This window comes from Daphnia magna, linkage group LG7, assembly GCF_020631705.1.
Source record: "Daphnia magna isolate NIES linkage group LG7, ASM2063170v1.1, whole genome shotgun sequence".
Taxonomy (NCBI): domain Eukaryota; kingdom Metazoa; phylum Arthropoda; class Branchiopoda; order Diplostraca; family Daphniidae; genus Daphnia; species Daphnia magna.
The window spans coordinates 11,597,649-11,618,807 of NC_059188.1; the positions used below are offsets into that span (position 1 = coordinate 11,597,649).

At 39.4% G+C, this 21,159-nt stretch overlaps 4 protein-coding genes across 7 annotated transcripts; 2 read left to right on the plus strand and 2 right to left on the minus strand.

Annotated features, from left to right (window-relative positions):
• Positions 1-2,662: 2,662 nt before the first annotated feature.
• LOC116926461 (cytochrome P450 4c3) lies at positions 2,663-5,217 on the plus strand. Its single transcript, XM_032933349.2, has 11 exons — positions 2,663-2,951; positions 3,022-3,131; positions 3,205-3,490; positions 3,561-3,627; positions 3,693-3,819; positions 3,885-3,996; positions 4,072-4,175; positions 4,239-4,307; positions 4,377-4,548; positions 4,616-4,795; positions 4,866-5,217. Exons 1-11 carry the CDS (start codon positions 2,753-2,755, stop codon positions 5,024-5,026), a joined length of 1,587 nt encoding a protein of 528 aa, XP_032789240.2. The 5' UTR covers positions 2,663-2,752; the 3' UTR covers positions 5,027-5,217.
• A 1,752-nt stretch (positions 5,218-6,969) lies between these two features.
• On the minus strand, positions 6,970-9,875 carry LOC116926459 (cytochrome P450 4C1). The gene is made up of 11 exons (XM_032933348.2): positions 9,570-9,875; positions 9,390-9,499; positions 9,228-9,318; positions 8,956-9,153; positions 8,755-8,821; positions 8,299-8,516; positions 8,122-8,225; positions 7,986-8,054; positions 7,750-7,918; positions 7,505-7,684; positions 6,970-7,441 (listed from the first exon to the last, which is right to left on the minus strand). The coding sequence occupies exons 1-11, from the start codon at positions 9,781-9,783 to the stop codon at positions 7,260-7,262; spliced, it is 1,602 nt and encodes a 533-aa protein (XP_032789239.2). The 5' UTR covers positions 9,784-9,875; the 3' UTR covers positions 6,970-7,259.
• Positions 9,876-14,177: 4,302 nt separating this feature from the next.
• On the plus strand, positions 14,178-19,166 carry LOC116926405 (5'-nucleotidase domain-containing protein 3). 4 transcript variants are annotated; one of them, XM_045177291.1, is made up of 14 exons: positions 14,178-14,246; positions 14,368-14,487; positions 14,563-14,677; positions 14,768-14,937; positions 15,019-15,186; positions 15,252-16,799; positions 16,936-17,111; positions 17,177-17,410; positions 17,497-17,628; positions 17,697-17,854; positions 17,944-18,130; positions 18,197-18,337; positions 18,433-18,584; positions 18,693-19,166. In XM_045177291.1, the coding sequence occupies exons 6-14, from the start codon at positions 16,646-16,648 to the stop codon at positions 18,895-18,897; spliced, it is 1,539 nt and encodes a 512-aa protein (XP_045033226.1). In that variant the 5' UTR covers positions 14,178-14,246; positions 14,368-14,487; positions 14,563-14,677; positions 14,768-14,937; positions 15,019-15,186; positions 15,252-16,645; the 3' UTR covers positions 18,898-19,166. The 4 variants fall into 4 exon arrangements, with proteins under 4 accessions (XP_045033226.1, XP_045033228.1, XP_032789180.1 ...); XM_045177293.1 differs by lacking the exons at positions 14,178-14,246; positions 14,368-14,487 and having other exon boundaries at positions 14,559-14,677; XM_032933289.2 differs by lacking the exons at positions 14,178-14,246; positions 14,368-14,487; positions 14,563-14,677; positions 14,768-14,937 and having other exon boundaries at positions 15,014-15,186.
• LOC116926411 (heparan sulfate 2-O-sulfotransferase 1) lies at positions 18,595-21,049 on the minus strand. Its single transcript, XM_032933300.2, has 8 exons — positions 20,691-21,049; positions 20,362-20,610; positions 20,159-20,278; positions 19,981-20,091; positions 19,771-19,919; positions 19,582-19,711; positions 19,337-19,497; positions 18,595-19,276 (listed from the first exon to the last, which is right to left on the minus strand). The coding sequence occupies exons 1-8, from the start codon at positions 21,047-21,049 to the stop codon at positions 19,113-19,115; spliced, it is 1,443 nt and encodes a 480-aa protein (XP_032789191.1). The 3' UTR covers positions 18,595-19,112.
• Positions 21,050-21,159: the final 110 nt, after the last annotated feature.

Below are 21,159 nucleotides of genomic sequence, written 5' to 3' on the forward strand. Positions count from 1 at the left end.
GTTGGCCCTGAAAACAGAAACAATAAATTCTTTTTGTGCAGTTTCGAAGCACAACATGTTCCAGGATCTTAAATAATTTTATTTTATTTTTTTATAGCTCTACCTGGAAAAAAAACAAAAACAAACGCAGTTGGAAGGCAAACCGACACGAAGGATTCGATTACGTCTGGAAGTCTTGATTTCCCATCGTTTTGAAATTGTGAATACGTTTGAAATGAAAGCGAAATTGTTTTTCTTTTAATGTCCTTTTTTTTTGAAGGATTTGATTCTTCTATTTTAGGCACCAACGACTGGAAATTTTTCTTCGTAAAGATATTTCACCTATAACTGGATAGAACTTCTTTGAATCGGAAACAATAATTGTATGCAAACAGCGTAGATTTCTGACCGTATGTGGTTGATTCTTTGCATGCCAGGATCATTCACAGGTCCAAGGTAACAATCGTTTAACAGTCAAGGTGAATTTTCCTATAGTACCGTACATGGTGTGTTCATGGTCACCTTCCTTATTATATATACTATAGATCGCACGATGCTGGGTAACGTTAGGGAAAAGTCGAGAAGCCGAAAATTAGCATATCAGCCTTTGCCACTAGACGCAGCTTTTCAAACTTCGATTTAAGGAGTTGCATATGAGTGTGCAATCGCTCTTGCCAGCGATTTTCGTGCTATGCAAATTTATGGAAATCCGATTTTGCTAAAGATATGCCGTGTTTTTTCTAAACAATCGATAAAAAAAAAAAACTGGAGAAACGTCACGCATGTCATACTGCACACAACAAAAAAGAACGAAAGTAAAAGCTCGAAACTCTTATCCCGCATCAAATGTGAAAGGAACGAAAGAAGGTAAGGTATAAAAAGTACGAAGAAGAAAACAATCAAACTTTAAAAAATTCGATTATCTTTGGCTTCCCTACAATTTTCACGATGTGACAATACGAACGTGGATGACTGCGGAAATTCTTGATCGTTTGTTTTGCGCACGATAGCCGTAATACATTTTTGCCGAGAGAGTTTCGACCTCATTCGCGGGAATTCGGGTCCCGCAAACTGATCCTACTCTTCACGTTGCACAAAATATCGCCAGATATAAAGAACTGTTTCGATATTCGCATAAAGTTACACGATTTAATCATCCGTACACACTTTTCCTTTCAAACATTTAAACAATGTCAAAACAAAACGAAGTTATGAAATCATATCTACCACGATTGACCAATAACTTTCGCTTTAAATTGGTCAACAGTCTCGTTTCATATTTACGCAGGGGAAGGTCAACGGTCATCATTTTTAACGGTAGGGATGGGGCTGCGCGCATTGGGAATATCAAACAAAAATGGTCAAGGTAAACAACAACGGATTTATTGGTTTCAATTTCGACTGACTAGACGACAGGATCCCGGCCTTGAAACTGATTATGAATCACCTGGAAAAAAGGACCGCTATTGTCTGTGACACACAGCGGAGTTCTGGTTATTCTGGTTTCAGCTGACAAAAAGCCAATGTCGAAAAGCGCCGTTTGTCCGGGACAAACAGCTCGAACTTATCCGGTTTAAATGATTGAACATTTTCCACGGTTTCAACAAGCGCCTGTGTTTTCACATGAGGAAGCACCTTGAAGAAAAAAAAATACGCAACCGATGCAATCTCTCAAAGTCTTTATTCAAAGTGAACCATCCCTTTTCCCCATCCGTAATGTTGTTGGCCATAAAAAAACATTGACCGATAAAGCAGTCGTAACATTTGAGTTATATACACGTCGAATAGGCGGAACTCGACATTCACCTTGACTATCAATTGCGAAATCTTCCATGAGGAAATTCAACTATTTCATTTGACTTTCAGGAAATTCCTTTGTTGGTTGGTGCAACAAAACATGAATAAACAATTAGGGGATTTTTTGTTTCTTTGGTTTGAAATGACAACGAAGAAAAACCTTTGTCAAGGGCAAATCATTAATGAAATGCCATCGTTCACTTGTCTTTACACCAAAAAGAATTATATTTAAGATATACAAGCCCCCGTTTCATTTAACACACTTGCGATCTTCGAGACGTAGACCTCACGTGACCATTATCATCTTATTTTCATAAAGTACTTTCTCTTTCACTAGGAAACTGGAATAGAATGAATCGATTAAACCCAACACGAAATGTTACATAGAGAAAATAGAATGTCCCCGTGAAAGTGAAAAATGGTGTCCGGATGAACAACACCGTGACCCGAAAGTTATTTTCGAATGTCGCAGCCCTTTTTTGCTTTGGCGAAGCATTCCGTTCATTTCTGTTACGGAATCCAGTCGAAAAAAAAAAATTGTAATTAATTATGCTATTTCACTATTGTGCATATATTAGAGACGCAAGGCTCACACGAAAAGACGATCTAGCGTTTGACACTGGACTCTGTTGTTTAGTTTTTTGAAGGGGAAAGTGGAAAAGGAATGCTCCTCCTCCTTTCACTTGGGATACCAACATCTTTAAGCTGCACGTACGCACAGGGCGGGCAGAAGTTCCTGCTGGAAGACCTGCCCACTCGAGCGGCTTGTCCTTACAATCGAAAAATGCGCGCAACTTCCTCAGGGATTCGATAGTTTCGTCTTTAGTTTTTTTTTAGCACGTAAATAAAAGTAAACAGAAAGGCAGCAAGAGTTTGCCTATTTAATGCGGCAAACAGTTGCAGTCGGAGGTTAGTCAAACATCGAATTCGTTGGTAACAACATTGGCAAACAAAACTGAAGAGCAGCAGCGCAGAAATGTCTGCCGTGCTGACATTGGCCAGTTATTCGTGGCTCGGATGGGGCTCATTCACCTGGACTGTTCTCACTCTTTTATTGATCGTCTATTATCGCATGTGGAGTCAATCACGAACCGTGCGTCTCTTTAACGCACTTCCCGGACCGGATTTTCTACCTTTCCTCGGCAATTTCTTAGATCTCAACGTCGACCTTGATGGTGTGTCTCAGTGTCTAGTGAAAATTAAAATCTGGTTTTAAAAAGAAGTAAATTTTCGTTTTGATTTCAGAATTTCTGAAACTTGTACATTTTGATTGGATCAAAAAATATGGACCCATTTATCGCGTGTGGGGTGGGTTTCGTCCAGTGGCCATCATTTCATCACCCCAACTCATGGAGGTATTTTAAAATGAAAAAAAAAATTATCTTTTATTATAAATTGCGCTTTAAATTCTATTTCATTTAATTAAAGCCCATCTTAGTCAGCCAGAAGCTCATCACGAAAGCGAGCGAATATAGTTACCTGAGCCCTTGGCTGGGCAATTGCATGTTTTTGACGACAGGTGGCCGATGGAAGAGCAGACGACGTCTATTAACTCCAGCCTTCCATTTCCAGATCCTCAATAGTTTTGTCGACGTCTTCAACGAGAAAAGTATCGACTGCGCGCGACAACTGGAACGGGCGATCGAAACGCACGGCGACAACGAGTTTGACATCTTTCCAATAATGACGCAATGCGCCCTGGATATCATTTGCGGTAATCCCCGATGACCTTCGACTTTTAGAAACCTACTAATAAAAACTGTTTGTTAAATGAAACATAAAAGAAAGTTCCATGGGCCGGCAAACGCGTAGTGAAGAAGAAAAGGCGATCTACGTTAAAAATCTTCACAGGTGATACACGCACGTGAATCTTTTTTGTAATTTTTAAACTAAAACTATGCCCTTTTTCGACATAGAATCGGGCAAATTGTCATGGAACGAGGCATTCGACCGTGGCTGACCTTCGATTGGATTTTCCAGTTCAGTTCGTTGGGTCGTGAAAACCAACGCTGCGTCCAAGCTCTTCACGGATTCACCAATCAGGTGATACATTATTCAAAAATCAATTTCAAACATCGTGCCTTTAAATGACCGTGTTCAAATGACAGGTCATTCGGGACCGTCGCGAAGCTCTGCGTTTAGAAGCGCAATCGTTGAAGCAACACACGACCGATGGATCGATTAACAATAACATCAACGAAGATAAAACTGACGCCCCAAGTATTAAATTCTTATTCAATAATCAATTCGAATAAAAAACACGAAACGAAAATGTTGGGTATCCTTTTTGAACAGAGGAAAGATTAGCCTTTCTGGATTTACTGATCAAAGCGTCTGAAACTAATCCCGATTTCAACGATGATGACATCCGAGAAGAAGTGGACACTGTTATGTTTGCCGTAATATTAGTATTCCGTTAACTTATAGACATTTTAATTCAAAAATTAAATTGACAATGGCAGGGACATGATACCACAGCATCGGCCATGACGTGGTTCCTTTACTGCATCGCCAGACATCCCGAATATCAGGTAACTTATTCATTAGACATCTCCCATGTAATTCATTCCCTTGATTCGTTTCGTTTCTCACGTGCAAAGCAACTGGTAATGGATGAGGTGGATCAGGTGTTTGGTGAGGACATGGAACGTCCTTGCACGACACAAGACGCGGCTGAGCTCAAATACCTGGAATGTTGTATCAAAGAGACATTGAGATTATATCCAAGCGTACCAGCTGTTATGCGATGCCTAACTGAAGATGTCGACATTGGTACAATAATATAGTTAAGATAAGACGTCAGTTGCGTAACCCAAAAATGTGTGTTCCGTTTCAACAGGTGGCTACAAACTACCTGCCGGCGTGTCTGTTGCTCTAATGATTTATGGCATGCACCACAGTCCGCTTGTTTATCCCGATCCGGAAGCCTTCAAGCCGGAACGCTTCCTTCCGGAGAACAGTATCGGACGTCATCCTTACGCTTTTATTCCGTTCAGCGCTGGCCCACGCAATTGCATCGGTCAGTTTCATTTTTGATCGATTATGGTTCGATTCAAGAAAAAACTCAAGTGGCATTTTTCTTATTTCAGGGCAAAAATACGGAATTCTAGAAACCAAAATCGTTTTGGCTAATCTGATGCGTCGATTCCGGTTTAGTGTGGCCGATTCCTCACAGCCCATGATCATCCCGTCTAGCGAGATTGTCTTGAAACCTAAACACGGTGTTCCTCTGATTGTATCCAAACGGTGAATCGTAAACTGATTCGTTCAAAACAGTTATTTGCGATCAATTTCATTTCTGTTATCCTACACGTTCATCACGCAGTGCATTTATCATTCGTCCTTTGTTGAAAACTGATTTTCATTCATGTCACACGTCTTTATTCATAAAAGTTCTCTCACACAAAAAAGCTGATGTTAATAAACAATGTTTTACGAAAATGATGGCAACACAGTTTTTATTGTGTCAACCCGTGAATTTGAATACGTCCCCAAAAGAAGTTTCTTTTTCTGGAAGCGACGGCTGAATAATTTGATGGGGAAATCCTCCCCATGTCGTCATTGTTGAACTGTGATGATGCAAAACAAGAGCTGCCGTACCCATTTACTTCTGTCAGACTGCCACTGTTTGCTTGAATAATTACGAAACATTCGAAGACAAACACAATAGAGTCTACCGTAGTATAAATTAAACAAAATTTATTCTTTGTTTTCCCGTTGATCTTCAATTCAAAGAAATTTTTTTTTCATGTTTGAGTGACGTGAAAAAAGCAAAACACACCGGAGACGCATATCCAGTTTCTCTTTTTCGACATGCTTCGATTCGCCATATTTTTTCGTATCGAGAAAGTGAAACGATAAAAAGGTATGTAACAGATGGAGATCAAAACAGGTTTTTTTTTTTTTTTTTAGATCACAGCCATATGGTATATTATACACTTATCATTTTCACTGTATGATATCTGCCTTTTAATCTGACAGATGATTGTATGTGTGTGACAGCCTCTGTGTTTATATGCGATAGGACTATATATATACCAACTCTCTTTTTATAAGGGGCGGGCGCTTTCTTTCACGCATTTTCACGCATCACATAAAAAAAAAATCTCTCTACACAGTTGACTTTCTAAGGAGGTCGTCGGTTAAACAGTGAAAGTCATAAAAGGATATGCAAAGATTGTGCATGTAATTAAACTTTGTTGATAGTCTAATGTCAGTGGACGTGACATTTCCTGTCCTTTATCATATCAATCACCCACGTACGTACACCCTAGACAAGGTTGATCATTATCTCTCGCATAACATTGTGTGCGAAAATGTCTTTTGCTAACGTGACAACTGTAAAACCACTTAAATAGAAATTCATTTCCTATTTCTGAAATCCAACCAATTTTTTTGTTTCAATTTCCTTTCACTGTCAAGTTAGAAAGTCTCCGGGTTCAATCTTCTGAAATGCGAATGCTTTATATAGTTCTTAGAAACGTTAACGTTCACTGTTCACTGATAGTTAACAGCGTAAATAATCTAGAAATGTTTTCAGGTTCCCACGGCTAAATGCTTCGGTTCGCATCAAAACAGAGAACTGCACACCTTTGTACGGTGGTCGGAAGATCTGCGAGAACCTTGGACTTGAATAGAAGATCATTCAACAGAATGGGTAGATGATTAGACCCATAGAAAGACCTTGGCTATTATACCTTGAAGTGTGCATGTTAAAATGCAGTGAAATAGAAATAGGACGATGGTGTAACTGTTTTTCTCTCTACATTTTGTGTCCAACGTGAAAGACGCACCCACGTCTGTGACCTCCATTTTCTTCTAGACATGCGTCTAGAAGTTTTGTCCAAAGTGATTTTTGGGAAAAACATACCACAAACAAAAAATGAGGTCGTCTATCTCTACACAGAACCGTATGGCAAACACGTACACGATTATTGCACGATATCGACGGTATACATTTGGACATCGTTTTTTTTTTTTAACATCGAGTTTTTTTTTGTTTTAGAGGTTGACACAGACGCACTGCCAAAGTCGATGACCGCACCAGCTTTGCGTCCATTTCCGGCATGTACGTGAATAATCAAGAGCAAAAATGTCGAGAATGCGGTCGTTCCCGATCGATTTTTAATGGTGATTGCAACGGACTCAGCATATCCGTTACAGTTTCTCACTATAGAGAGTGACTATGTAGAGTGTAACGAAATATTCAATTTTATTTCTTTGTGTGTGGGACGTTCAGTGGAATACATAGTCAATATGCATATAATTATTATAGACGCAATGTCATAAGCATCTTTCAAAACAAACAAAATCTATTCATATATGTAAATCGAATTTTTTGTTCTTGAATGTCATGAGTGTGCTTTTTGATATTCAAATTTACCTGGCTTCTTTAATCAAATTGTTGTACCGGTATAATAACATTACAATTCGTTTTCACCTGTGTCACGATATATTTGAATGTGCGCGGTGAGTTCCTTATTTTAAACGGCAATTGAGCAGGGCTGACGTGATTTCACCGACAAGTGAATACCGTCCAGTGGCTTGAGCACGATCTCGCTGGAAGCGCTGACCGGTGGGCTCGTCGGGTCAACCAATGAGAATTCAAATTTGCGTAAGACCCAAGACAAGACCACCTTCAATTCGAAAAGGGCATACTTTTGTCCTTTTCAACCAGCAAACAAGGCAATTATTTCTTTCGCAATCTATACAACCAACAGAAAATTACCTATGCAGTTACGAGGGCCAGCGCTGAACGGAATAAAAGCGTACGGATGTCGACTGGCGCTCTGTTCAGGTAGAAATCGTTCCGGTTTGAACACGTCGGGATCTGGGTAAACATTCGGATTGCGATGCATCCCGTAAATGAGCAAAGCTACGGACAATCCCGCCGGTAAAACGTATCCACCTGTTTAATTAGCATAAATTCGACGTTGTGATGCAAGTCAGGAAATTATCAATGATCTGTATCACCAATTTCAGTTTCTTCCGTGATGGTTCTCATCACGCCCGGAATACTCGGATACATCCTCAGAGTTTCTTTAATGCAACAGTCGAGGTACTTGAGGTTGGCCGCGTCTTGAGGCGTACATTGGCGGTCGCTGTGTTCAAATATTTCGTCCACTTCGTCGAACAATAGTTTCTAGACATGTGGATGCAAAAGTACAGAGTCAGATGAGAAGTCACGTAGCCGAACGAGAAGAGTCTACCTGTTCGTCTGGATTCCTAGCGATGCAATAAAGAAACCAACTCATCGCCGTGGCTGTCGTATCGTGACCCTAATCGAACCACCCCACAAATCAATGAAACCGTCTGATTGAATTCATCACAATTAATAAAACATACGGCGAACATGAACGTATCGACTTCTTCGCGGATGTCATCATCACTCAGTTTTTCTCCATTCTCCGACGCTTGAATCAACAGGTCAAGGAAAGCCAATCTCCTTTCTTTTTTTATAGTAAAAAAAAAAAATAATAAAATTTAAAACGCAATAAAAAAGAAATTTTTTAAAGTTATTACTCGATGAATTTTCTTCGATTTTTTCGTGGTCTCTAATGGTCGTGTCAATTAAATTGTTGTTATTCAACATCTTCTTGCGATCCTGTATAACCTGGTTAGTGAAATCGTGCAGCACTTTGACGCACCGTTGATTCTCGCGACCCAATGCCGTCAGGTTAAAAAGGACGTCATTGTCTAGCCAAGGTCTCAGACTCCGTTCCATAGTTAACTGCGTTATCCTTCAAGAAAAAAAGAAAGCAATAAAAAGAATTTTGTTTTCTCCCCCCCCCCTTTTTTTTTTGAATAACATTAACCCGTTTATGTTATCCCGTTCCCTTCAAAGCTTATTTATACTAAACGGAAAGATGTCAGATTCCTTTTAACTTCTTCAAAAGAAAATGGACTTGGTAACAAACGAAAGAAGGAAAAAATAAAAGGGGGCTCCGGCGATGTGACACAGAACATAGTGTTTCTTACCTGTTTATGGAATGCAGGTAGCCACTAGTTTCTTCTCGCTTCCTCACCTGACGGCCCATTGACGAATCTGGCACACACGCACGTTATATAAACACGCATAATATGTTGGAAGCAATCACAGAAACAAGTTAAGTTATAGTTCTGTTCCTTTTTTTTTCTTTTTGAAATAAGAAAAAGAATAAAAATAGGCCAACAACTAACCACAGATAATATCCAGAGCGCACTGCGTTAGTATCTTGTAGACGTTAACGGATCCATCGTCAGCAGGTGAAGCGGCAGCTGCTTCGAGTTCTTTGATTAATTGACGACTTTGATCGTTGAACACGTCGAAGAAATTCTCCAAAATTTGGAAATGGAAAGCAGGTGTCAACATACGACGGCGGCTTCTCCATCGTTTGCCTTTCATAATTCACACGCATTTGATTTTTAAAAAGAGCAATTTTTGGATGTGTACACCTTTGATAATTATATACCTGTTGTCAGAAACATGCAAGCGCCTAACCAACTGCTCAGGTAAGAATATTCTTTGCCTTTTGTGATGAGCTTCTGGCTAGCGAGGATCGGCTATGTTGATTTTAAAAAACAGATTTCAGTCATAATTAAGGACATAGATTTAAATATAGGGACATTTTTACCTCCATTAATTCAGGAGAGGCTATGCAAACGATGGCACGCGAACCGCCCCATCCGCAATAAATGGGTCCGTGTTTCTCCACCCATTCACGATGAACGATTCTTAAAAATTCTTTGAAACCACAAAGTAAGACGTTATCAATTCCATTTCACTTTAAAGATTTAAAAGAAAAACAACATACCAACTTGACCAACGTTCAGTTGAAGAATGTTGCCGAAGATCGGGACTCCTTTCGGACTCGGTATGGCGCTAATGAGGCGCACGAATCGTGAATTACGCCAACATAACCAAGCGATAACGATGAACGATGTCAACACGAACCACGTTGGCCAATTAAATCCGAGGCCACTTATCCATTGCAGGTAGAAGCCGTGCACAGGTAGCAGAAACAGCATGACGTTCGCACGGCGCACTCGCACGCAAATGGAAGACGCGTACAAAAATATGAACCCGACACACGGCCGGATCGTTGCTGACTGAACGATTTCTTTTATCGTGTGAGTTGGTTTTCGGCTTCCTCCCCCTCGGTTTCTCCCCTACGGTCCTATACGAATACACACACATCTTTTATTTAGTTATATTATAGAGGCTAGGCCTGTTTTCTCTCTAGCCTCTTTAAAAGAAGCTCTCGTATATTACGTTAGAAACTAGGACACAATATCTACATCGTATGGGACCGCCCAATGGGAAGAGTATAACAGTAAGTCGTATTGCATACATTGGGACGAGTTATGACACAAACAACAGGTGCGTGTTAGTATACTATACTGCATATCTACACCATTGTGGCAACAGTTATATGCGCATGTTATGGTGGAAAAACAGGGACAAACCACGTAGTAGGTGACCCAACGTGAAGCTTCCATCGATGGATTGCTTGATCATCACATTTTAAAAATGCCAATTGCAGCTGTATAATCATAACGCAGCCGTAACGGGCACTCTCTCGTGTAAAGAATAATTTTATCCGATAATAAAAAACGATACAATCCGAAAGAGGAAACCTGTAGGTGAAAGTCGTGTGCGCAATTTTGCGCTATACTATAAAAACGATTTTGTTTTACAACTGTTTATGATGACACTATATTGATCCATCGTGACCGTCATTTCACCTACGACTGTTTGTCTTAACGTTTGTCCGGTGACGTCATCCGTTTTTCTCTCGTTCGTTCAAGTCGACGAAATTTGAATATGGTTTAATGCGCTAACTGCTGGTCATCCCTTTTTTTTTTCATTCTAGTGTGTGGTTTGTTTGACATTGAGTAGCCTTACTGCATAGACTGTTTGACTTGAGGTTTCTTTTTCTTGTGTGTTTTTTTTTCCTTCTTAATCTTCCATTTCGAGACGGACTAAAGCTCCTGCTGGCCTACATTTTTCATTGCGCCCTTGTCAATGCCTAAGGGCCATTCTTCCTAGTTGAGCTGTCAGCTGGTTATCATTAAACCAATCATTCTTTATTTCTCCCTTTTTCTATTTTTCAGACTTACCCTGTTGAACGAAATGTTAGTACACTCTGTTGTTATTATTCTGTGTCATTAGCAGCAATTTTCCCCCATCTTTTGTACATCTTTATACTGTCTTTTGTGTTTTTCACCGATGATTAAACCTATATAATATATTTTTTATTTTTATGGAACGATATCCTGTTGCATTAACAGTTTGTGTGGGCAGAAGAAAAATGGCACGCATATTTCTTTAAGATTAATGAGTTTTTTTGGAGGGTTTTGCGTGACCTATTCCGCTCGGTGCCTACGTGATGTACTTGGAAATTATAGGAACGTGGCAAATCAACTTAATCTAGCTGAGTTGGCGAACGTACAAAAAAACAAAACAACGCACGCTAAAAATTAATATGGGTTAATGCTGCCATAAATATGAATTTGATTGCGTCGGCTTGAAAGTTCCTCGCGGTTATCTAGACGCTAAAGCGCATTCGAATTTCGGTTGTCAATTATATTTCGACTGATCACGTGCCAAAGAAAAATAGACATTCGGCTGGCAGCGGTGTAATAGCAAACAGCCCAGAATATCCAATAAAATTATATCGCCTTTCTGTTTGATGACATATTTAAAAGCCAATAGAAAAGAAAAACAGCTGTTATTTAGAAAGCTAAATAAATGTATATAAATGATTTAAATATCTTGTAGGACGGAGTACTATTCTACACGTATAAGAACTTTATGCACCCAAGAGGACCCTCGAGTCTGAAATAACATTTTTCAATGGGTTCGTACAGAACGTGGCATTTGCGTGGAAACAACAGAGAAAGAGAAATGAAAATTCAAACATGAATTAGTCAGCGAATTTGCTTGTAGCAGCTGGTTTATGCGTAGGTGTAAGAGGACCATCTTCAATGGATCTTTTACTTATTTTTCGTATAATAATTCGGTAATGCGGACGTGTTTTCACATAGAGTAGCACCGGCGGAACCAAACGGTGGGAACAAAACATGTTGGATCTATACAGTTCCTGATTTTCATAGCGCATCTAATGATACTTTCAACGTCCAATTTGCGGTGGACATCCGCACCGAAACAATTCCTTTTTTTTTAAAATCCGGTAGAATGAATTTCCGATCTCAGTAAAGTATTGTGAGCAGGTCACGTATGATGCCTCACATAACGTTATATTTAGAAAGTTTATAAAGCATTGGTTCCATGTACAATGAGCCCCCCACCTGCTGGCAGGCACGAATGCGCTCAAAAAGTGCAGTTTAATGTTATTTTTCTTAACCGCATTTAGTTTTGTCTACCGTTGAGCAAACCGACACACGTGTAATTTCATGTCTGTTGTGTGGGTGTGTCATTAAGAAAATAAATTATGAAATTATTCATTTTACGCTTTCTGTCTTGTTTTTGATGGATCTCACTATGGCCTTTTGTTTCGCTTCTTTACTGGGTTTGAATAGTGGCCATCCTTAAATACACCGTAAGTATTTTTTTTTTCAATTATAAACACCAACACTGTTAGGATTACTCATCACTTGGCATGTACACATTCTCGTTGGCAAAATGAAAATTTAAAAACAAAATGTTTATTTCTATTTTCTGGGGGGTTTGTTCTTTTTCCCCTCAATCAATATACGACCAATACTTTTGTATTTTAGAGTAGTAGCTAAACGGTATTTTTAATGGCTATTCTATTACACCAGAGAAAGTTCTTCTTTTGTCGCTTGAACGATTTAACATCCGCATGCATAGATTGCCTCCAGTTCTTATATAGTTTTCGCAAGTTTCTTTTTGGGAAAAACGTTGCAGAGAAAGGAACACAAAAATTTATCCGGAAGGCTTTACTTAATTTCCAACAAAATTAATAGTATAACAAATTCAATTCCTAAATATCCCCGAAAATTATACGAATTGCCTGTACAAGTCACGCAAAATCCCGTTTCCTGCCTTTGCTTGGCGGCCATTTAAATACACTCCACTAAACTTCACGCATGTCGCATCTTCTAAAAAAAAACGAGCGGTGAATAAACGAGACGTGCAGCACATACCAAAAACAAGTTTTTAAAAAATCTTGCGCATATACATCCTTTTATCTCTTTGTATTGGCTATCGCGAATGATCGAGCGTGACTCTGATCGCAACATACCTTTGGTGCAAGGACAGCGTTGGTAATCGATTACGTCATCCCAGCAAAGCAACGCAACACACGCATGAGCGAGTGCCTTGTTTCTTGTCAGATAACGTCATCATCCAACGAGTTATGAGCCCCGACCGTATCCCGGTGAGAAATAGTACTCACGTAGTCAAGTTTGCGTGCCAACGGTACGCGTTCTGCTAATTTTTTTTTCTCCCACAAATAACCCATTTTCGGGCTTCACAATACGGACAAGTGTCTAATAGTCAAGTGGTTCAAACATCAGTTCACTTCCTGCTTGCGTCCCTTCTTTTTCAGAATATAGGGGCGTGTGTAAGAACCCAAATAAGCAAAACGTGTAGCCCCTACGTAAATGTACGGTTTCTGTTGTGCTGTTCAATCCTGTGTGTATCTCATGTGAACGTAACTGTTCCCGCGTCTCTGAACATCTTCTGCCTAAATTCCTTGCATACTTCGATGAGCCATCAGTTTCTCTTTTTGAGTATTCTTGCTTTTCCGGCGGCATTTGCAGAACTCCTCCTTAGGAAATGTGAGTCGATGACAGCACTTTCTCTCAACTCGTCGTGAATGTGAGAACAATGTGTGACAATGAGAGGATTGCTACAAATTATTGCGTATCCGTCAGTCACATTCTGCCATACGTTTCCGTTTATTTTTACATATACTTTTTCAAATATGGGGCAGACTTGGAAATGGAAATCTAAAAGTGAATACAGGTAAAATAAACTTCGGTAAGTTATATTTTCATTTATGTATACGTACCCAAGTACATCAAGTTTCTTGTAACGCTCAAAGTATCATGTTTCAGCCATGTTTCGATGCGGTCAAACAATTCCTGTAATCACCGGCGATCGGTTCGTCTCACCATTTCATCGAAACGGCAAATCAAATTACATGATGCTTAGGTTTCACATATCTACCTTAGTGTTGTTTTCATAACTGTAAAGTGTAGCTAACCTTGTTATTGAAGGGTAAAGACAAGCTACTTGAGTCCCACTGTTGTTTTACCCAATTGTTTTGCCTTCAGAGAATTGCATTCGTCAAATTTATGGTGGATAAAACAAACGCAAAAAATTGAAAGAAATTGAACTACTTGTTCTTGTCTTGTTTAGTTGTTTTTCTTTCGAATTCCTAATTTACGTGGTATTTTCTTACTCTCGATGCATTGTAAAAACAACGGCAACGTCGCAGCTCAAATTCTCTTCTATTGTTAGTTTTCTTTTCTTTTGGTCGGTTTTTAAAATCTGATCTGAGGTAAGTTTATAATTTATGTATCCTTACGTTGGTGTATGCTATCTATTGATGGAAATGGAAATTCCTACTCTTCGTGAGCATTTCGTTCCTCGCATTAATGAATTTCATTTTCGAATCAAAGCAGGATTCAGAATCTTGTCGAGGTGAAAGTGTACGTGGTGTTAAAACAAGCTATGAGGCTGCCTATTAGTGTCCAATTGAACATGTGGATTTTGGGGAGGAAGGCTTACATTAATAACAGGTATACTCTTTCTTTCTTCAATCAAAAAGGAAAATTGAAGACCCTAATGGTTTTTACTTGTCATTTTTGAGACAGATGATTTAAACCATGAGTTTTTTTTAAATCTGCTTACTCCTTTCCTCCTGCAACTCCTCCTCTACATCATCTTCTATTGGAGAAGCAATATCTCTGCCATATGCCAATAAATAATGTATGTGAAGTATTATTTCTATCAACTTCTCACCTAAATCCTTTTCAAGAATAGATTCCAACATGTATGATGAAAAAAAATTATTTTTAGGAACAAAATGCAGATTAGAAAAGAAAATGCAAATCAATTGTTCTGGAATCTACAGTTCAGGAGAGCAAAATTGGGTGTGTGTTGAAATTAAACATGCCACAGAAAGAAGTGAAAAAAACTAAAAAAAGAGAATAATGTGCTGATGTGTCTCAACTGGAAACTTCAAGAAAGTAAAAACTGATAATTTTTACATTCATTTGTTATCCTTTAACTGGTTTTAATATCTCAATAATGATCTACTTGGAGAGCAGACAATCACCAATAAATACCTATTACGGCGTGGACATTCCTCGATACGCAAGTGAGATGGAAGCAACGAGCAAAAATTTTATTGCAGAAAGTTTACGTTAACTACGAGGCAAACCAGCAAATGGACAACCGCAGAATTAAACATAAACAATACCTACAGTTCTGCAGCGGTACTTGTATATTGATTGCGGCTAGGCGGAGGGAATTGCAATTAATTGTTACTTTAATTTGATAGGCATTGTGTCATTCCCTTCTGAAGACCAACTGAGTAAAGCATGTCAGGATATTTTAAACTACAAAAAAAAATTAAAAAAAATTGGGAATCTTATGGAAGGTCTGTTTACCGAATAGGAAATGCTGCGTTGCAGTGTAACTGGCACTAGTACTTCAAAACAGCCCCTCGATTCTTGTAAAACCACAGCATTGATCGGAAATGCCTACCTATAGGGTTTTGTACAGGGTAATCACAGCTATGATATCTTTTTTCTCAGATTTCATCATTACCAGTTTCCTACATGTTACGATATCTCAAGTAAAGTAACGAATGGGAAACAAGCTGCGTGATAAGAGGCAATTTCAGTCTAGAGCAGCAACTGTAAATCCAGCCCACTGGAAGTTACAGCAAAACTAAACAAGTTCTTTCTTTTCTTAAAGTTTCCATTGTTCTAAATTTCCCTAGATCGTTGTTATGTTTGACCAGGTATATTGTAATTTCTGGCGAGTATCAAATCGTATTAGCCGTTACCGTTTTGAACACTGCTGATACTAAAAAAAAAGGGGGGGGGGAATATGGAAACTTCGAGTAGATTTACCGTCAAACAAGTGACATGTACGTATGTTACTCATTATTTTGACATTTGAAAAACAGGGTGTTTCCGCGGCACGCGTGTTATTTGTTTACGGTTTATTTTCCATATCACGGGGAACTAGGGATCGGTCTTGCGCTAATCGGGGTGCTGTTTTGCCTATTAGGGGATGCATTTCGGGGCGGGGCTTTCGGGTGTGGGGCATTTGTTTTGACCGCCCTCCCCCATACTCGTTTGGGTTTTAATCGGGGTGTAAAAGTAATTGATTGTTTATGGAGCGTAATTGATCGTCGTGCTAGAAGTGACCTCATGCAAAGTTCCTTATTTAAAATGTGGTGCCATTTGTTCCGCCATCTTTTAAAAAATCGCTAGGGCTCACGGGGCCACCTCTCTAGTGTGCCCCGACCCGTACTGGTGAAGAAATAGTCCCACCGATCGTCCCCGATTGGCTTTTTTGGGGCGGGGTGGGGGGTTTGTGGATGGCCCGATTACAGCCAATCAGAGCTATTCCCGTGCAGAACAGACATTATTATTTAATGCGCGCGAAAATCAATTTTTTTTCCATCTTGTGTGTTCAAACCTTTTTTTTTTTTTTAATTCCGTGTATCTCGGTTGTTGCAGAAGATTACTGCTCACAAATTTTAAGTCATTTTTGTTTTGTTTTATTGTGTTTATTTTTTTATTTTTTTAATTGGAACTTTTGGAAGTTTCCTAGTAAACAAACATTTAATTGATCAACTTGGCAATAGCTAACATCAGCTCAGAACCCATAACTGGCATAACATCCGCTACCACGTTGATTTTAGTTTTTCATTTAAGAGAAATGTGTAATCTAATGAGAAAACTAATTTTAAAAACCCTCCATCTTCCAAAGTACTTTTCCTTGCCACCAACTTTTTCTCTGTCCCAAAAATCTTTTTTATCTAATGTGTCATTTTTAGAAAATGCATATGAAAATGCCAAAGCATATTGCAAAGGTAACTGGAGGTCTATTTCTAGCAGTGAAGCTCTTTTTGCATAATATGTCATATTACTTTCTTTTGTAGGTGTATATTAATTGCATTAAGCAAGTTCTCACAGCAGCGTACTGATAATTAAACCTATTACCTTCAGGAAAGAAACCACCTCCAGATGTTGATGTTGATGGAGTGTTTGCCACAAATGAACTAGACCTAGACAAAGTTTCTGTGTATGGGTTTGATTATGACTATACCCTGGCTTGTTATAAAGAGTCAGTTGATCACCTTATCTACAACCTTGGCAGAGAAACACTTGTCAGGAAGTTAAAAGTAAGAACACAACATCATTACTACTGCCAGATTTTTTTACACTTGCAATAACTTCTCTGATTTAGTATCCCTCAGATATCATGAAACTGAATTACGAACCAGGTTTTGCTGTAAGGGGTCTTCACTTTGACATTGGAAAAGGATTACTTCTTAAGGTTGACTCCTTCCATCAAATTCAGTTGGGATGCGTTTACAGGGGTCTTACACCACTTTCTGATGAAGATGTCCTGAACTTGTATGGACAACACTATATTCCAGCAGATTACCTTGAGTCCTATGTTCACAATGGATCCCAGCAGGTTCGGGTTTTGTGTTTATTACTTACAAAAATAATCTTCTTGTGCTGTATATTTTGTTACATTCATACTATTTATGTGGTTTGTAGGGTTCCTCAAAAATGGCCCACCTTGCTGACCTATTTTCGGTGCCAGAAATGTCATTGCTGTGCAATACAACGGAATATTTTGTGAATAATAATTTAGATTACCATCCTGATATTCTCTTCAGAGATGTTAAAGTACACCTAAATGTTTACCTCTGTTATAATGCTCTACATTATTCAAATACTTCTATTGTCCTTAACAGAGTGCAGTGCAGAGTATTCATCCAGTTATGCATCAAACTGTGCAGAAAAATCCTGAGGATTACCTAGAGAAAGATCCTCTTTTGGAGCTATTCTTTGATAGACTAATTAATGCTGGGAAAAAGCTATTTCTTGTTACGAACAGCCCATTCAACTTTGTGTAAGTACTTTTGTTCATAAAATGGTTTTTCAGATATTTGTCCTTTTATTATAAAAGACCACTTACTTTTCATTTGATCTATCCAACAGAAATAAAGGCATGCAATATCTTATCGGCGAGCATTGGCGAGATATTTTTGATGTTATAATAGTGCAAGCTCGAAAACCTAAATTTTTTACTGATGAGAACCGCCCATTTCGGGTTTATGATCTCCACCAACAAGATCATGTATGGGATAAAGTTCACAATCTAGAAAAAGGACGAGTTTACTGCGAGGTAAGATGATCATAGCATTCAGAGATAACATGAAGTACATAGAAAAACAAAGATATTTCTCCTCAGGGAAACGTCAGGCAATTACAGGGAATGACCGGCTGGAAGGGCAGATCAGTGCTTTATTTTGGAGACCATCCCTATACTGATTTGGCAGACGCTTCCCTAGTGCACGGCTGGAAAACTGGTGCAATCATCAAAGAGCTTACCGTAATGTCTTAGTATTTCATCGAAAGACCGCCCTGTTCTTCTGGGAAATTACTATAGAAATAATAGTTATTAACATCTTTTTCTTTTGTGTACAGTCTGAGATTAAAACGCTTAATAAGTCAGAGTTCAAGTGGCACGTCAATTGGCTTCAAGTCTTACAACAGTTGATTGAAGAGCATCAAGACGTCGAAGACGAGCCATCACAACAACTTATTAAGCACTGGATTGGCGAACGCGATGAGCTCAGGTGATGTTCATTGTGTTTTAGTTTGTTTATTTATTTTGTTTCGGCGTCCTTCGTCTTAACTAGACGACAATGTATATATTTTTTTTGTTTACTTCTTTTTTATTACAGGAAAGAAACAAAACATGTGTTCAACAAACAGTTTGGTAGTTTGTTTCGAACTTACCACAACCCTACGTACTTCTCACGACGTCTTTTTCGCTTTGCCGACGTTTACACGTCAAACGTGACTAATTTATTGCGTTTCTCCCCCAAACACACTTTTTACGCTAGAAGAGGTGCCCTACCGCACGAATACCGATCTTGGTTCGTCTAAATGACGAAACTAAAGCTCTCTTTTGACTGGACCCAACAAGGTCTTCCACACACACACACAAAGATGCCACATTTGCTGCTCTTTACCCCCTTTTTTTGCTGCAAAGAGAGAGGTTATTCCTCGCTCTGTGATGACTTCTAATTTAAACTTCCATGGTTTTAGTCAAAGCAAATTCTGTGTTCTCGCAGCCGATCGGAAGTGACTTTAACTTCGTTTTAATGTGTGTTGATGGTTTGCTGGTATTGATGATACAATCGCTGTTGACAAAATTCGTACAGCTCGTACTCGTCTGACAGCGAATCTCTCAATTTAGCCAACACCTGGTCGCTTAGAGCCGGCTTACTCTTAATGTAACGGTTTTCGTGCCGCCGGCCGTAACCTAAAGCAAAACATTGTTATAGCCATTAAAGCGCAGTTATGACTCAACTGTTTCGCTTACCTCTACTATAGTAGATCTTCGCAGAACCCGAGAAGAAGCGCGGTATGTAACGCTCGAGGACATGTAGCGTCTCGTTCATTTTATCCAGGATTCCCACTACCGAGTATTCGTGTTCAATAATGAATTTAGCTCTTTGTAGTGCCCACCGGCTGCGAGGAACACTGAAAGAAGAGATGAAGAAAAAAAAAAACAAAAAAACTACGAATCGTTTGTCGCGATTGCAGATAAATCAGTTGTAGTATTACAGGCATCGAGGATCCTGGCCACAGAAATACGGAATCGCACGGCTGAAGGTGTACTCGGACGAATTGAAGGCACACTCCTCATCCTCATCGAGAATGCAGTCGTCAAATGATTTCGTGTACCATTCCATCCCTACATCAATGAAAATGTCAACACTGATGGACAAGAAGATCCATCTTTCGATCACGAACCCGTTCCAGCGCCGGCTGCATCCCTTCGTTTGATCTCTTGAGTGATCTGAAGTGGATCCTGCGACCTCCTTCCACGAAAAGCCGAATATTCTCGCTCAGCTGGATCACGCACAATGTTCATGTAAGTAGGCCGTAGATTCTTAGTATACCTAACATTTTGTTAAATAATTTTTGTACGTTTCTTTTTAACATTTTCAATTAGTTACAAACCGCTGAAACCGAGTGAAATTGACATGGAGGAAATGACGGTCATAGCTTTTTGCTTGGTGTTGATACTCGAACCACGTAACCAAATTTTTCATTTCTTCTTCAATTAGCAACCTATACTGATTTAAACGATAGAATATTATAAAGAATAGCATTTCTTTTCTCGTTAAGGATACATCACCTGTTCCAGGGAGTCCTATATTGATGTCGTTGATGGGCAAATCTGTTAACCTTAGCCAATTCCTTCATCAGGAAAACCATCGTCAACCCACCGCATCTCGGTACTCGATTATAAATTAACCTGCAAAACAATGAAAATGAAGTAGAATAGACTGTATTAAAGATAGCCATTTCATTTTTGGTGTAGAGAAATATTGACCGTACCAAATGGAGGAAGGGTGTGTGCGGTTAGTTGCTGTTCCCTCAATTTCCGCTTCCTCCAAGTTCTCCAGCATTTGCCAGTAGCGTCGGTTGTTCATCTCATCTTTCCCCACCGTGTCAACCGCCGTTACCGTCAATGAGTAATCAGCTGACAGAGCTCCCATTCTTTGCGGATGGCTGCGCTTATTGGACGCTAGAAGCATCATGACTGTCAGCTTCATGGCCACAAGACTAACAACGTAAGGAAGGAATCTGCGAACAGTGATCAATCAAATGCTCTGTAAAAGACCTGGTGGTTGTAGCTGTGTGACTCTAAAATGACAAAGACTTACTTGTTCTTTGGGGTGATTCTTCGAGGGCTGCTTTCGCAACGTGAATTCCAACACCATCTTCGAAACGCTAAAATCATTGCCTTTTTGGTAAATGTCTTGAATTCCAAAACACTTTCGGAAAAGCAACAATAATAATGAGAGAGACTAGACGCGTCTAGCAGGATGGCAGGCGGAGTATCCTCTGTCTGGAGAACGACTGCCGCCGACGAGCAAGAAGACCAAGAAAAGAAATAAAGCTCCAAGCAAAACACCAACACAGTACGAAAGGTATAAAGCCGGTTGATGGAGTGGAAGATATAAGCGCGTTCGCGAGTCGTGCTGCACGAGGTGAGTGACCACCTCCTTCTATTCTTTTTCATCGTTCCGTGTAGGGGATAAGGAGGAGGAAGAAGGCGGTAGACAGACTTTGGGGAGAGGAAGGTTCTTCGAGCGAGACTGAAGGTGAAAAAAGGAATAAGACTCAGCGGGG